At 45.1% G+C, this 20,036-nt stretch overlaps 1 protein-coding gene and 1 non-coding gene across 3 annotated transcripts in view; one reads left to right on the top strand and one right to left on the bottom strand.

Moving 5' to 3' along the window:
* Positions 1 to 20,036, top strand: part of RBMS3 (RNA binding motif single stranded interacting protein 3) — an 830,965-nt gene that overhangs the window by 597,159 nt on the left and 213,770 nt on the right. For both annotated transcript variants that reach the window (XM_040433298.1, XM_040433299.1), the window contains exon 5: positions 283 to 440. In XM_040433298.1, the coding sequence (XP_040289232.1) occupies positions 283 to 440 (158 nt within the window). The remainder of the gene's footprint in view (positions 1 to 282; positions 441 to 20,036) is intronic.
* LOC121002996 lies at positions 8,196 to 8,281 on the bottom strand. The gene has a single exon (XR_005779393.1). It is a non-coding gene; the product is annotated as a small nucleolar RNA SNORD71 (small nucleolar RNA).

Genomic DNA, 20,036 nt, shown 5'->3' on the forward strand with positions numbered 1-20,036 from the left:
TTTGTCAAAATATATGTATTGCGGGTAGAGAATTCTATAGCTTGACTACTCTTACTGAATAGAATAATTTCCTTTACTGATGTCTAAAATTCCTTGCCTCCTCATATAAAGAATCCTCCCTCGACCTTTCTATACTTGTACTATTTTGAAAGTAATTCACCAGCAATATGCTTTTTGAAATGTCTCAAATATTACAACAATAAGAACTATAAAAAGATATTGCTTATATTTATGTGTGTAATTTTGTATTCATAACATATTGGTTTATTTGTGTCTTTATAGCAACAAGAGCAAGACCCAACCAATTTGTACATTTCAAACTTGCCTATTTCGATGGATGAACAAGAATTAGAAAACATGCTTAAACCATTTGGACATGTCATTTCTACAAGAATATTAAGAGATGCATGTGGAGTCAGTAGAGGAGTAGGATTTGCACGGTATGTACTTCATTTTTATCTTAATCAACGTATTTGTTTATTTAGAAAGCAAAACGAAAAATTCTAATCATGTCGATACCAGTGACTAGAGATGAGCGAAGTTATGAAATATTAGAATTGGCTGCTTTGCCAAATTTCAGCCAGCATGCCTGCATGGTGAGATCATATGTCCCCCTCACAAGATTTTGCACGGTTTCTGAAATTAAGATGGCCGTAACAGCCGCTTTGTGCGCAAATGGATGAGGTGAATATGTATTTTTTTAATTTTTACCCATTTTAAGAAAAATAGATTTGTTACCACGAAGCACAAAGAAATTCGGCTTCCATGCAAATCAAATTTTTCCTGAAATTCGGACCAAAGTCAATTCATTTTGCTTTGATTTGCTTAACACTACTAGTGACCAAAACATGAACTTAGAAATCTCTAGTTAACTCTATTGTGCATAAATGATATACTGTATAGTACATTTATTTTTTTTAAGTACTATGCATCTGTCAGCAGGAGAAATGACAATGCCCCCATTGCTCATACAGGCTCATTTGCATATATTAACGCTTCATTTTTGCAATGAGGGCATATATGAACATGGGACCAACACAGATGCCTTCACCTGCCAAGCACATATGCAACAGGTCAGCCAGTTTCATAAGCACAAATCTGCTGACAGATTCTCTTTAAATGCTTATAAAATGATGGAAAATATACAAAGAGTTTCACTGTGCAATGCTATGCAATTTATCTCTCTTTCCAAAAAAGAAAAGAAAGCTTAGCCACTAATGCCACCTTCTATAAGGTCCATTACTACCCTACAAGTCAATATTCAACTTTTTAAATAGGCTTTGAGACATAGTTTATAATTATAGCTAAACCAGTAACTTATCTAGAGACAGCCGTTTCAGGTTGACTGTTTCTCCTTGTGCTCCAGGTGAGCATTTCCTGGTCTATAAGACTCCTTAAGCCTGTATTAGACAGCCCAATGGGGCAGACAATTGCCAGGAGTGAAGTGTTACCTCTCAGCAATTGCTTGCTAGCTAGCGGAGGAGACCGCTGTTATTACATGCAGCGATCTCCTCTGCAGCATGAGAAGGAGAAATCACTATGCCATCGCTCATCTCCATGCTGTCTAGTGGTTTGCAGGCGGCAGATCGACATTAGACAGCCCAATCTGCTGCTGGCAAGTGCTTATTTTAAAGTATGCCTAAAAATCAGAATTGCCCAATTAACAAGTTTGCTTATTTATCGGGCAATCGGCGGCAGTCTTACATGGCAAGATGATTGCTAGCGAGCATTCATGCAAACTCTCATTAACGATTATCGGCCAAAATATCGGCCAGAGTAATACAGCCTTAACTCCTACTAGGCACTCTCCATAAAGAAAACAGTACCCCCCAGATTTTAGCAAAGGCCTTTCACTTAGGTAAGCCAATTATCTCTGCTGACTGCACCGAAGAGGAGCAATCACCCTCCAGATGAGGTATTGGCTTAGCTATAATCCTAAATTATTTCTCACTTCCTGTTTAAAAGGTTGAACATTGCCTTACAAGATAGCTACTTTACATCTAGTGGCATCTGGTGTCTCAGGTTTCTTTCCTTCTTGGAAAAAGAGCTAATTTGCATACCCTTTTCCCAGCTAAGCATTGTCAAGCCTATCCTTACGTCTACTATGCATTCTCCAAAAGAAACAGTCTCCAGAAAAAAATTAAATAAACACAATTCACAAGAAATTGCAAGACATGAATTTTCTCCTCTGACAAAACACACATATATGGATTTGTGCTATTTCCAGAAATGTGTCATTTCTGTAGTATACACACATTTTAAGATATTTGTTAGTGAAGGTCAATGGCATATTTAGCTACTGGTGCTAACAACCAGTAATGCTATTTTTTAGTGTGTTTTTTGTTGATTAGGGCTATAAATAATGTCTGGTCCTAGATTGTGAATAGAGTATTATAATTTATTTGTTCTTCAGTGGTAAATTTAGGGGGAGGGGGGTTACCTTCTTCCTGGTGTCTAGATGTAGTATACTGCTAGATCAGTGGTAGTCCAGTTGCAATACAGAGCTTTTTCCTTACAATACTTAATGGTGGTTTCACGCAAAAAATGGAACTCCAGTTTTTCATTGAGTTTTTTTTAGCCAAAGCCTTGCTCTTTTAACAGAATGGAAATGACTGGTATCAGCCAAAAGTCAGGTGATGGTGAGAAATGCCATGTAAGAATTAAAGAAGCATTACTTGCTTATAAATTATTGTCAATATAATTGTCATTACTTGCTTATAAGTTATTATTGTTACTGAGACCACTGAAGCCAGTGATTGTAATATTCACACTACATTCCCGAATTCTAGAATTCTTGATCTTGGTCATTATTTTCACGATTGTGCAAATCGGCACTAATGATGCACATTTTTATTGCGCAATACATGCAACTTCACATTTTATCAGGTCTGAGTAGATATTACTGATTAGTGCACTAAGTATTAGCACTATGTCTGTAGCATGTATTTATGGACAGCAGAGAAACAGTAATTCCTATCACACTACCTAACACCCTGCACTGGAACCAGCTACACTATATCACTATCTAACCTACACTGACTATCTCCCACTAACTATCTGTATTATATATATATATGAGCTAACTAACTATCTAATGTAATTGCATAAGGAATAGGATCCAGATGAAAGCACAGAGCACAGCAATGTCACTGCTCTCTCTCTCTCTCTCAGAACTGCAAAAAAACAGCAGACAATGGCTGCTGGGGAGTCTCTTATATAGTAAAAGGGGAGGCAACTTTCCTACTGGTTGCTAGGGATGTTGCTAAGCTCTGACAAATATTGCAGCCTTCTTATTAGCCCATAAGCAAGAAGTAAGGTTACTGCTGAAAAAAAAAATCTAGGATAGTTGCAATTACGAATATATAGCACTATGTTATACATCTTTGCAAATTCTTGAAATGTCGATATTCGCGAAAAAAAATTGTGATTAAAATATTCGCGATCAACACTAGCTGTCACATGTTTCTACATCCTATAAGAGAGTAAAACCCCTTTAACCCCTTCACGCAACATCACGTACATGTACGTGGGGGAATGTGGTGCCTCATCGCATCCCCACGTGCATGTACGTGATCGGCTTTCTGTGTCAGCGCAGGGAGCGAAGCGCTGAAGCTTCAGTGAAGCCGGCGTGCTGGGGTTGCTAGGCAACCAGAGAAGACGTCAGGAACTGTAAAGGAGCTCTGACCCGCCCGCGATCGCTGTGATTGGTCCATTACTGCAGAGGGACCAATCGCAGCGCATCGGGGCAGGTAAGGGGGGGTTAGGGAGGGACTATGTGCTTCTCCTTCTCTGATCGCCCCAATTCCTGTCAGGGAAGCGATCAGAGAAGGAGATAGTGTGAAAAAATTCCCGACCTATGACGAGTATACTCGTATACCCCATACTCATTCACTTAGGGTGGGGGGCCGGTATCTGGGGGCCGGTATCTGGGGGCCCCCTCCCGCCCGCATACCCCGACAACCAACGGCCAGGGTTGTCGGGAAGGGGCCCTGTCCTCATCAACATGGGGACAGGGTGCTCTGAGGTGGGGGGGCCGCAGTGCGCCCCCTGCCCCAGAGCACCCAACCCCCCCATGTTGAGGGCATGCAGCCTGGTACGGCTCAGGAGGGGGGGGCGCTCGCTCGTCCCCACTCCCTTCCTGGCTGGCCGGGTAGCATGCTTTGGATACGGGTCTGGTATGGATTGTAGGGGGACCCCCTACGCCGTTTTTTTCGGCGTAGGGGGGGCTCTCCTTACAACCCATAACAGACCTAAGGGCCCGGTATGCTCCTGAGGGGGGGACCCATGCCGGATTTTTATTTAAAATCCGGCGGGGACTTCCCCCTCAGGATTCATAACAAACGCCGCACACGTGTAGAATTGGCGGGAATCCAAGTCGGATCTCCCGTCGCTTCTATGACGCGCTTGCTGGGATGTGCTGTCACTATTCCAGTGAGTGCGAGATCTCGGCACCATGTCGCCGAGTATCAGCGCGACGCTGTCGTGCTAAAAGCACAATATCACAAACACCTACTGTATGTGGTCGTAAACTGCTGTATGGCCACACGGCAGGGCGCAGAAGGAAAGGAGCGCCATATGGTTTTTGGAAGGCAGTTTTTGCTGGACTGGTTTTTTTACACCATGTCCCATTTGAAGCCCCCCCGATGCACCCCTAGAGTATAAACTCCAAAAAATGACCCCATTTTGGAAACTACACCCCTCAAGGTATTCAAAACTGATTTTACAAACTTTGTTAACCCTTTAAGTGTTCCACAAGAGTTAATGGCAAATGGAGATGAAATTTCTGAATTTCTATTTTTTGTTACTTTGCCTCACAAAAAGTGTAATATAGAGCAACCAAAAATCAGATGTACCCTAAAATAGTACCAACAAAACTGCCACCTTATCCCGTAGTTTCCAAAATGGGGCCACTTTTTTGGAGTTTCTAACCTAGGGGTGCATCAGGGGGCTTTAAATGGGACATGGTGTCTAAAAACAATGCAGCAAAATCTGCCTTCCAGAAACCATATGGTGTTCCATTCCTTCTGCGCCCTGCCGTGTGCCCGTACAGCAGTTTACGACCACATATGGGGTGTTTCTGTAAACTACAGAATCAGGGCCATAAATAAAGAGTTTTGTTTGGCTGTTAACCCTTGCTTTGTTACTGGAAAAAAAATATTAAAATGGAAAATATGCCGAAAAAGTGAAATTTTGAAATTGAATCTCTATTTTCCATTAATTCTTGTGGAACACCTAAAGGGTTAACAACGTTTGTAAAATCAGTTTTGAATACCTTGAGGGGTGTAGTTTCTTAGATGGGGTCACTTTTATGGAGTTTCTACTCTAGAGGTGCATCAGGGGGGCTTCAAATGGGACATGGTGTAAAAAAAAACTGTCCTGCAAAATCTGCCTTCCAAAAACCGTATGGCATTCCTTTCCTTCTGCGCCCTGCCGTGTGCCCGTACAGCAGTTTACGACCACATATGGGGTGTTTCTGTAAACTACAGAATCAGGGCCATAAATAATGAGTTTTGTTTGGCTGTTAACCCTTGCTTTGTTACTGGAAAAAAATTGATTAAAATTGTAAATTTGCAAAAAAAATTAAATTCTGAAATTTCATCTCCATTTGCAAATAACTCTTGTGGAACACATAAATGGTTAACAAACTTTATAAAATCAGTTTTGAATACCTTGAGGGGTATAGTTTCCAAAATGGGGTCTTTTTTGGGTGGTTTCAATTATGTAAGCCTCACAAAGTGACTTCAGACCTGAACTGGTCCTTAAAAAATGGGTTTTGAAAATTCTCGGAAAAATGCTTCTAAACTTCTAAGCCTTGTAACGTCCCCAAAAAATAAAATATCATTCCCAAAATTATCCAAACATGAAGTAGACATATGGGGAATGTAAAGTAATAACTATTTTTGGAGGTATTACTATGTATTATAGAAGTAGAGAAATTGAAACTTGGAAATTTTCAAATTTTTCCCAATTTTTGTTAAATTTGGTATTTTTTTTATAAAAAAATATGATTTTTTTTTACTCCATTTTACCAGTGTCATGAAGTACAATATGTGACGAAAAAACAATCTCAGAACGGCCTGGATAAGTAAAAGCGTTTTAAAGTTATTCACACATAAACTGACACTGGTCAGATTTGCAAAAAATAGCCTGGTCCTTAAGGTGAAAAATTGCTTGGTCCTGAAAGGGTTAATATTATTTTTTACCTTTTTTTTATGTGATTAAATAGCCTTAAAAGAACCAACAGTAAAAATAATTTCTCAGCATGTCAAAGTAGTTATTTTTAAAGCTTAAATGTATTGTTTTAGGTCTATGGAAGTTATAGAGAGATGTTCCTCGCACAGGCCCCCTTTCTGCAAACTAGAGCAGAGAGCCACCTGCAAACAGCAGCTCATACTTTGGTGCAACCAGTCTGGTTGGCTAGTCAATTAAACAGTTGATATGTGGTACTATATTTCATCTGCAGTGAGCATTACAAGAAAATCTATGCCTAATAGCCAAATTCTGAGACTGAACTGGTATTAATTGAAAAAAAAAAAGAGGTTGCCAACAAGAGATAACTCCATTAATATCAGGGTGCTATTACCTTAACCCTTTCATGACCAAGGGTCATTGATGCCCCAGCGTCCAGGTCAAAATTTACAAATCTGACATGCGTCACTTTATGTTGTAATAGCTTTGGAACACTTTTATTTATCCAAGCCATTCTGAGATTGTTTTCTCGTGACATATTGTACTTCATGATAGTCAAAAATTTGAGTCAATATATTTCACCTTTATTTATGAAAAAATCCCAAATTTACCAAAAATTTTGAAAAATTCACAATTTTCAAAAATTACATTTCTCTGCTTCTAAAACAGAAAGTCATACCTAATAAAATATTTATTACTTAACTTTTCCCATATGTCTACTTTATGTTGGCATCATTTTGGAAATGTCATTTTATTTTTTTAGGACGTTAGAAGGCTTAGAAGTTTAGAAGCAGTTCTTAAAACCCACTTTTTAAGGACCAGTTCAGGTCTAAAGTCACTTTGTGGGCTTACAAAGTGGAAACCGCCCATAAATGACCCCATTGTAGAAACTACACCCCTCAAGTAACTCAAAACTGATTTTACAAACTTTGTTAACCCTTCAGGTGTTCCACAAGAATTAAACGAAAATGGAGATGACATTTCTAAATTTCATTTTTTGGCAGATTTTCCATTTTATAAAAAAAAAATTCTTTAACACATTGAGGGTTAACAGCCAAGCAAAACTCAATATTTATTACCCTGATTCTGTGGTTTACAGAAACACCCCACATGTGGTCGTAAACTGATGTAAGGGCGCACGGCAGGGCGTATAAGGAAAGGAACGCCATATGGTTTTTGGAAGGCAGATTTTGCTGGAATGGTTTTAGATGCCTTGTCCCATTTAAAGCCCCCCTGATGCACCCATACAGTAGAAACTCCCAAAAAGTTACCCTATTTTGGAAACTAGGGGATAAGGTGCCAGTTTTATTGGTACTATTTTGGGGTACCTATGATTTTTAATTGCTCTATATTAAGTTTTTTGTGAGGCAAGGTAACCGAAAAATGGCTGTTTTGGCACCTTTTTTTTGTTTTGTTTTTTACAAGATTCATCTGACAAGGTAGATCATGTGCTATTTTTATAGAGCAGGTTGTTACGGACTCAATGATATCAAATATGTCTACTTTCTTTGTTGGTTTGTTTCAGTTTTACATAATGAAGCATTTTTGAAAAAGAAATTATGTTTTTGTGTGTCCATTTTCTGAATGCCATATGTTTTTTATCATGTGATATATTTATAGAGACGGTCGTTACGGATGCGGTGATACCTAATATGTGTATTTTTTTATTAATTTTTTTATAGGAAAAGGCAATTTTTTTTTTTTTACATTTTTATTTATTTATTTATTTTTACTTTTATTATTTTCACTTTTTTTTCATTATCAAGTCCCTCTTGGATCTTGAAGATCCAGTGGGGCTGATGGCTGTACTATACTTTGCAATGCTCTTGCATTGCAAAGTATAATACAATCAGATGCCCTGTAAATGGCAACAGCGGACGCTTTTGGAAAACGTCCGGTTGCCATGGCAACCATCGGGTGCTGCAATCTCAGCGCGGCAGCCCCGGTGGTAGAGAGAGGGAGCCTTCTCCCTCTATTAACCCCATGGATGCCGCTGCCGCGGCATCTATGGGGTTACAGCAGAGTGTCAGCATAGAGCTGACACTCTCTGCTGATGGCGGCGGCTCAGGAATGGAGCCGCCGCCATCACACACAGCAGGGGGACCGGGGGCAGTGCTGGAAAGGGGGGGGAGGGGAGGGGGGAGGGGGTGATTCGGCCACCAACATTGAGGGAGGCTGGGGCAGGACTAATGTATGGGGCGGGGAGGGGGCGGACCGCATCAGGGCAGGAGAGGAGTGCAGGAGGCAGGAGAGGGGCACAGATCGGGGGGGCACAGATTGGGGGGGCACAGAGGGGCACAGATCGGGGGGCATGAGGAACACTACCTGGTTTCAGGCTCTGATCTGCAGAGCGCAGCTCAGAGCCTGAAACCGGCATTTTTTCACTGCCACGATCCGATTGGTTAGTCTGCACAGACAAACCAATCGGATTGATTGCCGGCAAGGGACCACTCTGATTGGTCCCTTGCTGGCATTACTGAACTGTATGCTGTCCGCTGTCTTGACGTTTATAGACGTGGTAGCTGCACGGGGCATGTGCAAATATCACGTATATAAACGGATTGCAGTCGGGAAGGGGTTGAGGTCCACGGTTACCACACATGAATTAACACTTATTGCTGGACAGCACCTGGAGTTGTCTTTCTTTCCAGTGCAGGTGCAGCATGGCAAATAGTGGTAACCTACCACGATTAAAGACGTCCCATTGCAACTTACCTCCTATCTACAGGATAGAGCATACGTTTTAGACTGCTGGGGTCCCACCTGATCATGAAAATGGTGGCCCATGCGCCCTGCTTGAATGGAGCTGCAGATACGCATGCATGTCTGTCACTTCATTTACCTCTATGAGACTGCCAGAGATACAGTAGCTGAGTACAAGTGCTCAGCTATTTCTGGCAGCCTCAAAGAGTTTAAAGGAGCAGCAATGCATATACTTGACCGCCTCTCGATTAAACCAAACGAGCACAGGCCCCAATTCTGATGATCAGCTGGGTTCCCATTCAGACATTTGTTTCCTATCCTGTGGATAGGGAATAAGTTGTGGTGCAGCATGATCGCTCGGTTGGTTAGTAGTATTGATCGCGAATATTCGAATCGCAAATTTTTATTGCGAATATCGGCACTTCAAGAATTTGCGAAGATGTAGAATATACTGCTATATATTCGTAATCGCAAATATTCTAGATTTTTTTTTTCATCAGTAACCTCCCTTCTTGCCTGTGGGCCAATGAGAAGGCTGCAACATCTTTGTAAAAGCTTAGCAACATCCCTAGCAACCAATAGGAAAGTTGCCTAGCCCTTTACTATATAAGAAACTCCCCAGCAGCCATTTTCTGCTGTTATTTTTGCAGTTCTGAGAAAGAGAGCAGTGACATTGCTGTGCTCTGTACTTTGCTGAGTCATCTGGGTCCTTATTCAATTACATTAGATAGTTAGTTAGCTCATATATATAATACAGATAGTTAGTGGGAGATAGTCAGTGTAGGTTAGATAGTGATATAGTGTAGCTGGTTCCAGTGCAGGGTGTTAGGTAGTGTGATAGGAATTACTGTTTCTCTGCTGTCCATAAATACATGCTACAGACATAGTGCTAATACTTAGTGCACTAATCAGTAATATCTACTCAGACCTGATAAAATGTGAAGTTGCATGTATTGCACAAAAAATATGCGTATCATTAGTGCCGATTTGCACAATCGTGAAAATAATGGCTGGAGAATTTGTGAATTTCTTGCGAATATTATGTAAAATTTGCGAAATATCGTGAAAACGAATATTGCCTATGCTGCTCATCACTAGTGGTTAGCACTGGTGCTTTGCAGCACTGGTGTCCTGGATTCGAATCCAACCAAGGACAACATCTGCGACAGTGTAATGTTAATGCAAAAATAAAAGTGTAAAATAAATAAATAGTTGGACAATCCCTTTTATCTAATATATAAAGCTGAGTGTATGTATGTACAGGTATGTCCGCTAAAGGAATCCGCACCATCACATCTGCAATCATGAAATTGGGAACACGGGTACATCAGGTGTCCGGGAAGGTTTTAGATCAGGTGTTGCAATCCTACAGGCTCACCTGAGTCAGAGGACAGCTGGCTGGAGGTGGAGCCCAGTGGCAAGGACCGCAGGCAGGTTGTAGTTGCAGGAAGTCAGACAGAGGCGTAATCGGTTAGCAGGCGGTGGGTCAGGGCAGGCGGCAGTGAGCGTGGTCAGACAATCCAGATCGGGAACGGTGGAAGCAGTTCAGTTGGTAGGGACAAGCAGAAGAGTAGTCGGGGACAATTCCAAGGTCGGCAGCAGTCAAGTTGGTAGCAGTAGCAGCAGAGGAACAGCAGTAGATGCAGCAGGATCAAGTCCAGAAGAACAATAACCAGCAGGGATCTGGTGCAAGAGGCTGGGCTTATAAAGAGGAAGTAGCAGGTGCAAGGAATCACAGAGATTAACAAGGCAAGGCTGGAACAAGGTAGATCAAAGAGTTCAGTAGAAGGAAATGTCCAGAAGGGTTGGTAGTCTAGTGGCTAGAGCTACTGCCTGGGACATGGCTGGTCACTGGTTTGAATCCCGACAGTACTCCCCCCTTCCAAGGTGACCTCCGGGCACCGCAGATGATGGTTTATCGGGATGTCTTTGGTGGAAAGATTTTACCAGTCTGGGGGCATGGACATTTTCCTCCGGCTCCCAGGAGTTATCCTCGGGGGAATAGCCCTTCCACCCAACTAGATACTGCAGCCTTCCACGGTGGAGTCTGGAGTCAAGGATCTTGGCCACAGTGTATTCCTCCTGGTCTTGTACTCTTACCGGAGGAGGAGGAGGGGGGTGGCGGCCTGGGAAAGTGTTCTCAACATGTGGTTTCAGGAGAGAGCAGTGGAAAACCGGGTGCACTCGGATGGATTCGGGAAGGTCGAGTCGGAAGGTGACTTCGTTGATTCGAGCCGTGATCCGGAAAGGACCCATGTATTTTTGGCCCAACTTCCGGGAGGGAACCTTTGGGCTTAGGTTTCTGGTGGAGAGCCACACCTTGTCCCCTACCTGGAATTCCGGAGCGGGTTTGCGGTGTTTATCCGCTGCCTGCTTGAAGCGGCTCTGGGCTCGATGTAGATTGTCCCGAATATTTTCCTGTGCCTGTTGTAGACTTGCAAGACGTTCGGCCACAGCTGGGACTGTGGTGGAAATGGGCAAGTGAGGGATGAAGGTTGGGTGTAGGCCGGTGTTAGCGTAGAACGGGCTGTATTGGGTAGAACTGTGCTCCGCATTGTTATAGGCGAACTCGGCCGTAGAGAGGTGGTCCAGCCAGTCGTCCTGCAGATGGGTGACGAAACAGCGCAAATACTGCTCGAGGGTTTGATTCGTTCTCTCGGTCTGCCCATTGGATTGGGGGTGGAACGCAGAAGACAGGTTCACCTTGATCCCAAGGGCTTGACAGAAGTTTCTCCAGAACCTGGAAGTGAACTGTACTCCCCGATCCGAAACAACATCGTCCGGGGCCCCATGTAGCCTAAAAACCTCTCGGAGTACGAGATCGGCCGTCTGTTTGGCGGTAGGTAGGCCCTTGCAGGGGATGAAGTGGGCCATTTTGGTGAGACGGTCGACGACGACCAGAACGGTGTTCATGCCTTTGGAGGGAGGAAGTTCCACAATAAAGTCCATGGAGATTGAACCCCAGGGGCGGGAGGGAACCGGGAGTGGACATAGCAAGCCCACGGGGGAGGAGCGGGGGGTCTTGTTGCGGGCGCACGTCGTGCATGAGGAGACAAACCTCTCGGTATCTTTTCTGTAAGTTGGCCACCAGAAGAAACGGGAGAGGAGCTCCTGGGTCCTTCTGATACCCAGATGGCCAGCCGGTTTGGAATCGTGGTTGAGTTTAAGTACGTCAAGTCGTGCAGATTCTGGTACGTACAACTGATGATCCCGGTACAACCAGTAGCCACCCTTGAGAGTAAGGTTTACAGCTCCAGGTGGGTAGGTGAGGAGGTGATCGTTCTCATACCCTTCCTTGAGGGAACCCAGGAGTTCCCTTAAGTAGGTGGCTCCTATGATGCTTCTGTCGGGAAGGATACCGGCCGGAGCCTCATTGATCTGAGAGGGTTCAGAGAACATCCTTGAGAGAGCATCCGCTTTGCCGTTCTTCGACCCAGGGCGATAGGAGATAACAAAATTGAATCTGGAGAAAAACAGACTCCACCTGGCCTGTCTGGCGGTGAGTCTCTTGGCGCTGCGGATAAACTCTAGGTTCCGGTGGTCAGTGTATACAGAGATGGGACTATGGGCCCCCTCCAGCAAGTGTCTCCACTCGGTGAAAGCGTCCTTGATTGCCAGCAGTTCCTTATTCCCGATGTCGTAATTCCGTTCAGCGGGGGACATCTGGCGGGAGAAGAAAGCGCAAGGGTGTAGGAGCATCTTTTCCCCTGAACGTTGAGACAGAATTGCGCCCACCGCAGCGTCGGAGGCGTCCACCTCGACCGTAAATGGTAATTCAGGGTTTGGGTGGGCCAGGATCGGGGCAGAGGTGAAGAGGGACTTCAGTTTAGCAAAGGCCTCCTGTGCCTCCGGAGTCCACCCGAAGGGGACAGTCTTTTTTGTTAGTTGAGTGATTGGGGCGATGATTTTTGAAAAGTTCCTGATGAACTTCCGATAAAAGTTTGCAAAACCTACAAACCTCTGGACCTCCTTTTCGTTCTTCGGGGCGGGCCACTCAGTCACGGCCTGGATCTTCCGGGGATCCATACTTAAGCCCTCCGGTGAAATAATATAGCCGAGGAATTGGGTGGAAGTCTGTTCAAATTCGCACTTCTCCAGTTTAATATAGAGAGACTGTTCACTGAGTTTCTGTAGCACCCTGCGGACATGCCCACGATGTTGTTCAGGGTCTTCTGAGAAAATCAAAATATCGTCCAGATATGCTACCACAAATTGGTCAAGCATGTCCCTGAGGACGTCGTTGATAAAATGTTGGAAGGTAGCAGGGGCCTTGCAGAGGCCGAAAGGCATGACCAGATACTCAAAGTGACCATAGCGGGTTCGGAAGGCGGTTTTCCACTCGTCCCCCGGGCGAATTCGGACCAGGTTGTAGGCTCCTCGGAGATCGAGCTTAGTGAAGACTTTTGCCGCCCGAAGTCTCTCAAGGAGTTCAGAAATCAGGGGGAGAGGGTACCGGTTCTTCACAGTAACGTTGTTGAGCTTTCGATAATCTATGCAAGGGCGTAGAGAAGAGTCTTTTTTCTCCACGAAGAAGAAAGGGGCCCCTGCAGGGGATGTGGAAGGTCGGATAAAACCTTTTTTTAGATTTTCGTCTAAGTACTCCTTCAGGGCCTTTAGTTCCGGCTCGGAGAGGGAGTATATACTGCCTAAGGGTATTTCGGCTCCAGGTAGCAGCTCAATCGGGCAGTCATAAGGCCGATGCGGGGGCAGTTTGTCTGCATTTCTTTTGTCACAGACATCCTGGAACTCCAGATATTGAGGGGGTAAAAGCTCCTTGGTGGATAGTCCGAATATGGTAGGTTCTTCGGGCGGAGAAGGGACGGATTCACGTAAACAGTTCTGAGAACAAAAGTCCGAGCGGAACCGTATGCAGCGGGCATCCCAGTCCATTGAGGGGTTGTGAGTTTCCAACCAAGGGATGCCTAGGATCACCGGAAACTTAGGGGAGGTGATCAGGGAGAAGTGAATGGTTTCCTGATGATCGGGTTCGACGAGAAGTTGAAGATCAGCGGTCTGGTGCGTAACCGGCCCAGAAGAGAGCGGGGTCCCATCAACGGTTTCCAGATCGATGGGGGCTGCCCTGGTTACCAGTGGTATGTTGTTCTCATGGGCGAAGGTCAAGTCCATGAAATTTCCGCCGGCCCCCGAGTCAAGCATTGCGGAGCAGGGAAGCTGTCGTTCCCCAATGGTGATAAGGATGGGAACAATGAAGTGGGACCCGGTACCTGTAGTGTCCATGGTTTCAGAGGCCAAGGGTGAAATTGTAGCTTGTTGTAATTCCCGTAATTCAGTGACAGCAATGGTTCGGCAAGTCTTATTGGGGCACCTAATAGCGAAGTGCCCTGGCTCGCCACAGTAAAGGCAGAGGCCCGCGGCCAGTCGTCTCTCCTTTTCAGCAGCCGATAGAGTATTGCGCAGTGTGTCGACCTGCATCGGTTCGGTGGAGGGTTGGTGAGCTGGCTGAGTCATTGGAGTGAAAGGGTACGCGGGCCTGTTATCTAAGGACCAGAGTCTTTCTCTCCTTCTTTCCGCGAGTCTCCGGTCAATTCGGATGCACAGTTGGATGAAGTCATCCAGATCGTCTGGGGCGTCTACCCTGGCGAGCTCATCTTTTATAAGTTCGGAGAGTCCGCGGCGAAATTGACTTTTCTGAGCAGCGGGGTTCCAGGTGGTGTCCGTGACCCAGCGGCGGAACTCGGAGGTATACTCGGCTACAGAGCGTCTTCCCTGCCGTAGACTGTGCAGCCTAGCCTCAGCAGTCGCGCAGCGGTTAGGGTCGTCGAAGACTTGGCTCATGGCTGCGGTGAAGTCTCTAGATTATTTAATAAGAGACTGTGGGACTCCACATATGGGGATGCCCATGCCAGGGCCTCGTTAGTTAGAAGGTTAATGATGAACAGGATCTTCTTTCTGTCCGAGGAAAAGGAGCCCGGCTGCATCTGAAAGTAGATACGGCACTGGTTGAGGAACCCCCGAAACTGGCTCCGATCGCCGTTAAACTTTGACGGGAGAGGCATGCGGGAGTCTGTGACCGCGCTGCGTACGTCCAGTAGTTGACGCTGTAAGTCGATAATTTCTCTCTGTTGGCTCTGGATTGCGCCTTGAAGTTGAGTCATTTCCTTTTGGGCAGAGGTGCCAAACTCCTGAAGTTCGGAGACTTGTTTGCGCAGGGTGGCCATCGCGGACTCCATTTTCGGGCTGGTTATTCTGTTGCAATCCTACAGGCTCACCTGAGTCAGAGGACAGCTGGCTGGAGGTGGAGCCCAGTGGCAAGGACCGCAGGCAGGTTGTAGTTGCAGGAAGTCAGACAGAGGCGTAATCGGTTAGCAGGCGGTGGGTCAGGGCAGGCGGCAGTGAGCGTGGTCAGACAATCCGGATCGGGAACGGTGGAAGCAGTTCAGTTGGTAGGGACAAGCAGAAGAGTAGTCGGGGACAATTCCAAGGTGAGCAGCAGTCAAGTCGGTAGCAGTAGCAGCAGAGGAACAGCAGTAGATGCAGCAGGATCAAGTCCAGAAGAACAATAACCAGCAGGGATCTGGTGCAAGAGGCTGGGCTTATAAAGAGGAAGTAGCAGGTGCAAGGAATCACAGAGATTAACAAGGCAAGGCTGGAACAAGGTAGATCAAAGAGTTCAGTAGAAGGAAATGTCCAGAAGGGTTGGTAGTCTAGTGGCTAGAGCTACTGCCTGGGACATGGCTAGTCACTGGTTCGAATCCCGACATCAGGTCTCATCTCTCTAGCATATACCGTTCCTGAGATATTCCCCCAAAAAAATTGCAATTATGGCACCATCACATTAGCCAATAGAAGGCAGGCCCTCTAGTCTCCACATGCACACAGTTTTACACCAGGTTTCCATTACAACCCAGCCATTTTTCTTCACTGCTATAGGTCAGCTTTAAAGTGGCTAGGCGCTGTGGTTGATACTGTTAAGGGAGCTGAGTGCTGTGGATGCCACAGTTAAAGGTTGCAGGCTGCTGTGGAGGTCAAAGTTAAGGGGACGGTCTGCTATGGAGGTCAATGTTAAGGGAGGAGGGAACTGTGGAGACCACTATTAAAGGTGAAGCGGGGTGCTGTGAGGTCACTGTTAAGGCAGCGGGGTACAGTGAAGGTCACTGTTAAGGGAGTGGGGTACTGTGGCAATCAGTGTTGAAGGGGCAGTCGCAATGGAGGTTTCTGTTAAGGGAGCCGGGAATGGTGAAGGTCACAGTTAAGGGGACTGTAACCTATGGTCAGTGTTAAGGGAAAGGTGCTGTAGAAGTCACTGTTGAGGGGGCGGGCCCCTGTGGAGGTCACTGTCAAGGGGGTGGCGTGCTGTGGAACTCAATGTTAAAGGGGCAGGCTGCTGTGAAGGTCAAAGTTAAGAGGGTGGGATGCTGTGGAGGTCCCATTTTAAGGAGGCAGGGCATTGTGGAGGGGGTCAGTGTTAATGGTGGGGGGCTGTTGAGGTAACTGTTAAGGGGGGTGGGTTACTGTAGATGCCACTGTCATAGGGGATAATGTTGATATATTTTTAAGACACACACAAACATTAAATGAAAAGATTAAATATACCTGTGCAAAGCCAGGTCCTTCTGCTAGTATATAAATACACTAAGCAAAAATATAAACACTTTCAGTTTTACTCCCATTTTGCATGAGCTGAACTCAAAGATCTGAAACATTTTTTATATACACAAAAGACCCATTACTCTCAAATATTGTTCACAAATCTGTCTAAATCTGTGTTAGTGAGCACTTCTCCTTTGCCGAGATAATCCATCCCTCCTTACAGGTGTGGCATATCAAGGTGCTGATTAGACAGCATGAATATTGCACAGGTGTGCCTTAGACTTCCCGAAATAAGAGACCACTCTGAAATGTGCAGTTTGATCACACAGCACAATGCCACAGATGTCGCAACGTTTGAGGGGGCATGCAGGAATGTCTACCAGAGCTGTTGCCCGTGCAAGGAATGTTCATTTCTCTACCATAAGCCGTCTCCAAAGCCATTTCACAGAATTTGGCAGTACATCCAACCGGCCTCACAACCGCAGACCACGTGTAACCAAACCAGCCCTGGACCTCCACATCCAGCGTAGTCACCTTCATGATCGTCTGAGACCAGCCACCCGGACCGCTGCCGCAATTATCGGTTTGCATAACCAAAGAATTTCTGCGCAAATTGTCAGAAACCATCTCAGGGAAGCTCGTCATACTCATCATCGGGGTCTGGACCTGACTGCAGTTTGTCATTGTAACCAACTTGAGTGGCAAGTGGGAAAGAGGCATTCTGTTCACGGATGAGTTCCGTTTTTCACTGTTCAGGGCAGATGGCAGACATGTGTAGCGTCGTGTGGGTGAGTGGTTTGCTGACGTCAACATTGTGGATCAAGTGGCCCATGGTGGGGTTATGGTATGGGCAGGCGTATGTTATGGACAATGAAAATAGGTGCATTTTATTGATGGCATTTTGAAAGCACAGAGATACCTTGACGAGATCCTGAGGCTAGAATTGAGCGGACACCTGGATGTTAGGGTTCGACGGGTTTGCGAACTTCACCCCGAACCCCATTGAAGTCAATGGGGACACAATCTTTTGAGCACTAAAATGGCTGTAAAAAAGTCATGGAAAGGGCTAGAGGGCTCCAAATGGCAGCAAAATGCATTAAAAACAAAGGACGGAAGGTATGTAGAAGAGAATAAAGCGCTAGCCGACTGCCTTAATGAATACTTCTGTTCAGTTTTTACAAAAGAAAAAGGAGAAGGACCTCCACTAGAAAGAATGACTAATAAATCGTTTGATGCATGTATCTTTACAGAGGAAGATGTTCTAAGTTTGCTGTCTAAGGTGAAGACAAATAAGTCACAGGGGCCTGATGAGATACACCCAAAATTATTAAAAGAGCTTAGTGGTGAGCTGGCAAAACCGTTAACAGATTTATTTAACCAATCATTAGTAACAGGAGTCGTCCCGGAAGATTGGAAATTGGCAAATGTCGTGCCCATTCACAAGAAAGGTAGTAGGGAGGAATCGAGCAACTATAGACCAGTGAGTCTGACATCAATAGTAGGCAAATTAATGGAAACCCTATTAAAGGATAGGATTGTGGAACATCTAAAATCCCATGGATTGCAAGATGAAAAACAACATGGGTTTACTTCAGGGAGATCATGTCAAACAAATCTTATAGATTTTTTTGACTGGGTGAATAAAATAATAGACGGTGGAGGTGCAGTAGACATCGCATATCTAGATTTTAGTAAGGCTTTTGACACTGTCCCACATAGAAGACTTATCAATAAACTGCAGTCATTGAGCATGGACTCCCATATTGTTGAGTGGATTAGGCAGTGGCTGAGTGACAGACAACAGAGGGTTGTAGTCAATGGAGAACATTCAAAACAAGGTCATGTTACCAGTGGGGTTCCACAGGGATCTGTACTGGGACCGATTTTGTTTAATATCTTCATAAGTGATATTGCAAAAGGCCTCGCTGGTAAGGTTTGTCTTTTTGCTGATGACACAAAGATATGTAACAGGGTTGATGTTCCTGGAGGGAAACGCCAAATGGAAAAGGATTTAGGAAAACTAGAAGAATGGTCAGAACTCTGGAAACTGAAATTTAATGTGGATAAGTGCAAGATAATGCACCTGGGGCGTAAAAACCCAAGGGCAGAATATAGAATATTTGACACAATCCTGACCTCAGTATCTGAGGAAAGGGATTTAGGAGTAATTATTTCAGAAGACTTAAAGGTGGGAAGACAATGTAATAGAGCAGCACGAAATGCCAGCAGAATGCTTGGATGTATAGGGAGAGGTCTAAGCAGTAGAAAGAGTGAAGTGCTTATGCCGCTGTACAGAACACTGGTGAGACCTCACTTGGAGTATTGTGCGCAGTACTGGAGGCCATATCTACAGAAGGATATAGATACTCTAGAGAGAGTTCAGAGAAGAGCTACTAAACTAGTACATGGATTGCAGGATAAAACTTACCAGGAAAGGTTAAAGGACCTTAATATGTATAGCTTGGAAGAAAGAAGAGACAGAGGGGATATGATAGAAACTTTTAAATACATAAAGGGAATCAACTCGGTAAAGGAAGAGAGCATATTTAAAAGAAGAAAAACTACCACAAGAGGACACAGTTTTAAATTAGAGGGGCAAAGGTTTAAAAGTAATATAAGGAAGTATTACTTTACTGAGAGAGTAGTGGATGCATGGAATAGCCTTCCTGCAGAAGTGGTAGCTGCAAATACAGTGAAGGGGTTTAAGCATGCATGGGATAGGCATAAGGCCATCCTTCATATAAGATAGGGCCAGGGGCTATCCATAGTATTCAGTATATTGGGCAGACTAGATGGGCCAAATGGTTCTTATCTGCCGACACATTCTATGTTTCTATGTTTCTATAAATGTGGTTAAGAGCATGCCAAGTGCTCTGCAAACAAATGTGGATAGGGAAATGACTTAAAATAACATAAAATATATACAAATAAAAAATAATAATATTGATCTAGGAGGAGGTGGTCCATATGGAGTAGGAGGTTGAGGAAGTGGTGGATGTGGCGGTGTAGGTGGAAGCGGCGGTGGAGGAGGAGGAGGAAGCCAACACTGGTTTTTGTTTTTCATTTTAATTTCAAATTTTTTTGTTTAAATTCGGGTACACCTCAAAACATTGGGAAAAATAACATGTGATAACCCCCTCCAGCCATGCTAAACAAACGTTCAGACAATACACTGGCTGCAGGGCAGGCCAGCACCTCCAAGGCGTAAAGGGCAAGCTCAGGCCATGTGCCCAATTTGGAGACCCAGAAGTGGAAGGGGGCAGACCCAGCGATGGACTGGCCATCGGGAGTACCGGGAGAATCCCGGTGGGCCGATCGAATTATGGGCCGGCCAGGGCCGCCATCAGGGGGGTAAAGCTCCAGTAACAGCAGGCAGTGTGGGGGCGGCGCTCACTCACTGACGTCACACGCCTGCTCCTCCCACTAGGCGGCGCAGGCGCGTGACGTCAGTGAGTGAGCGCTGCCGCCCGCACTTGTTACTGGAGGCTGGAGGCGGGAGCTGAATGAATGTAAGGTACTGTAGTAAAGAGATGAGATGAGCGCTGTGTTAAAATTAAAGTTACTGTCTGCAGCCTGCAGCCGGATACCGATTT

The sequence above is a fragment of the Bufo bufo genome, chromosome 5 (assembly GCF_905171765.1).
Source record: "Bufo bufo chromosome 5, aBufBuf1.1, whole genome shotgun sequence".
Classification (NCBI taxonomy): domain Eukaryota; kingdom Metazoa; phylum Chordata; class Amphibia; order Anura; family Bufonidae; genus Bufo; species Bufo bufo.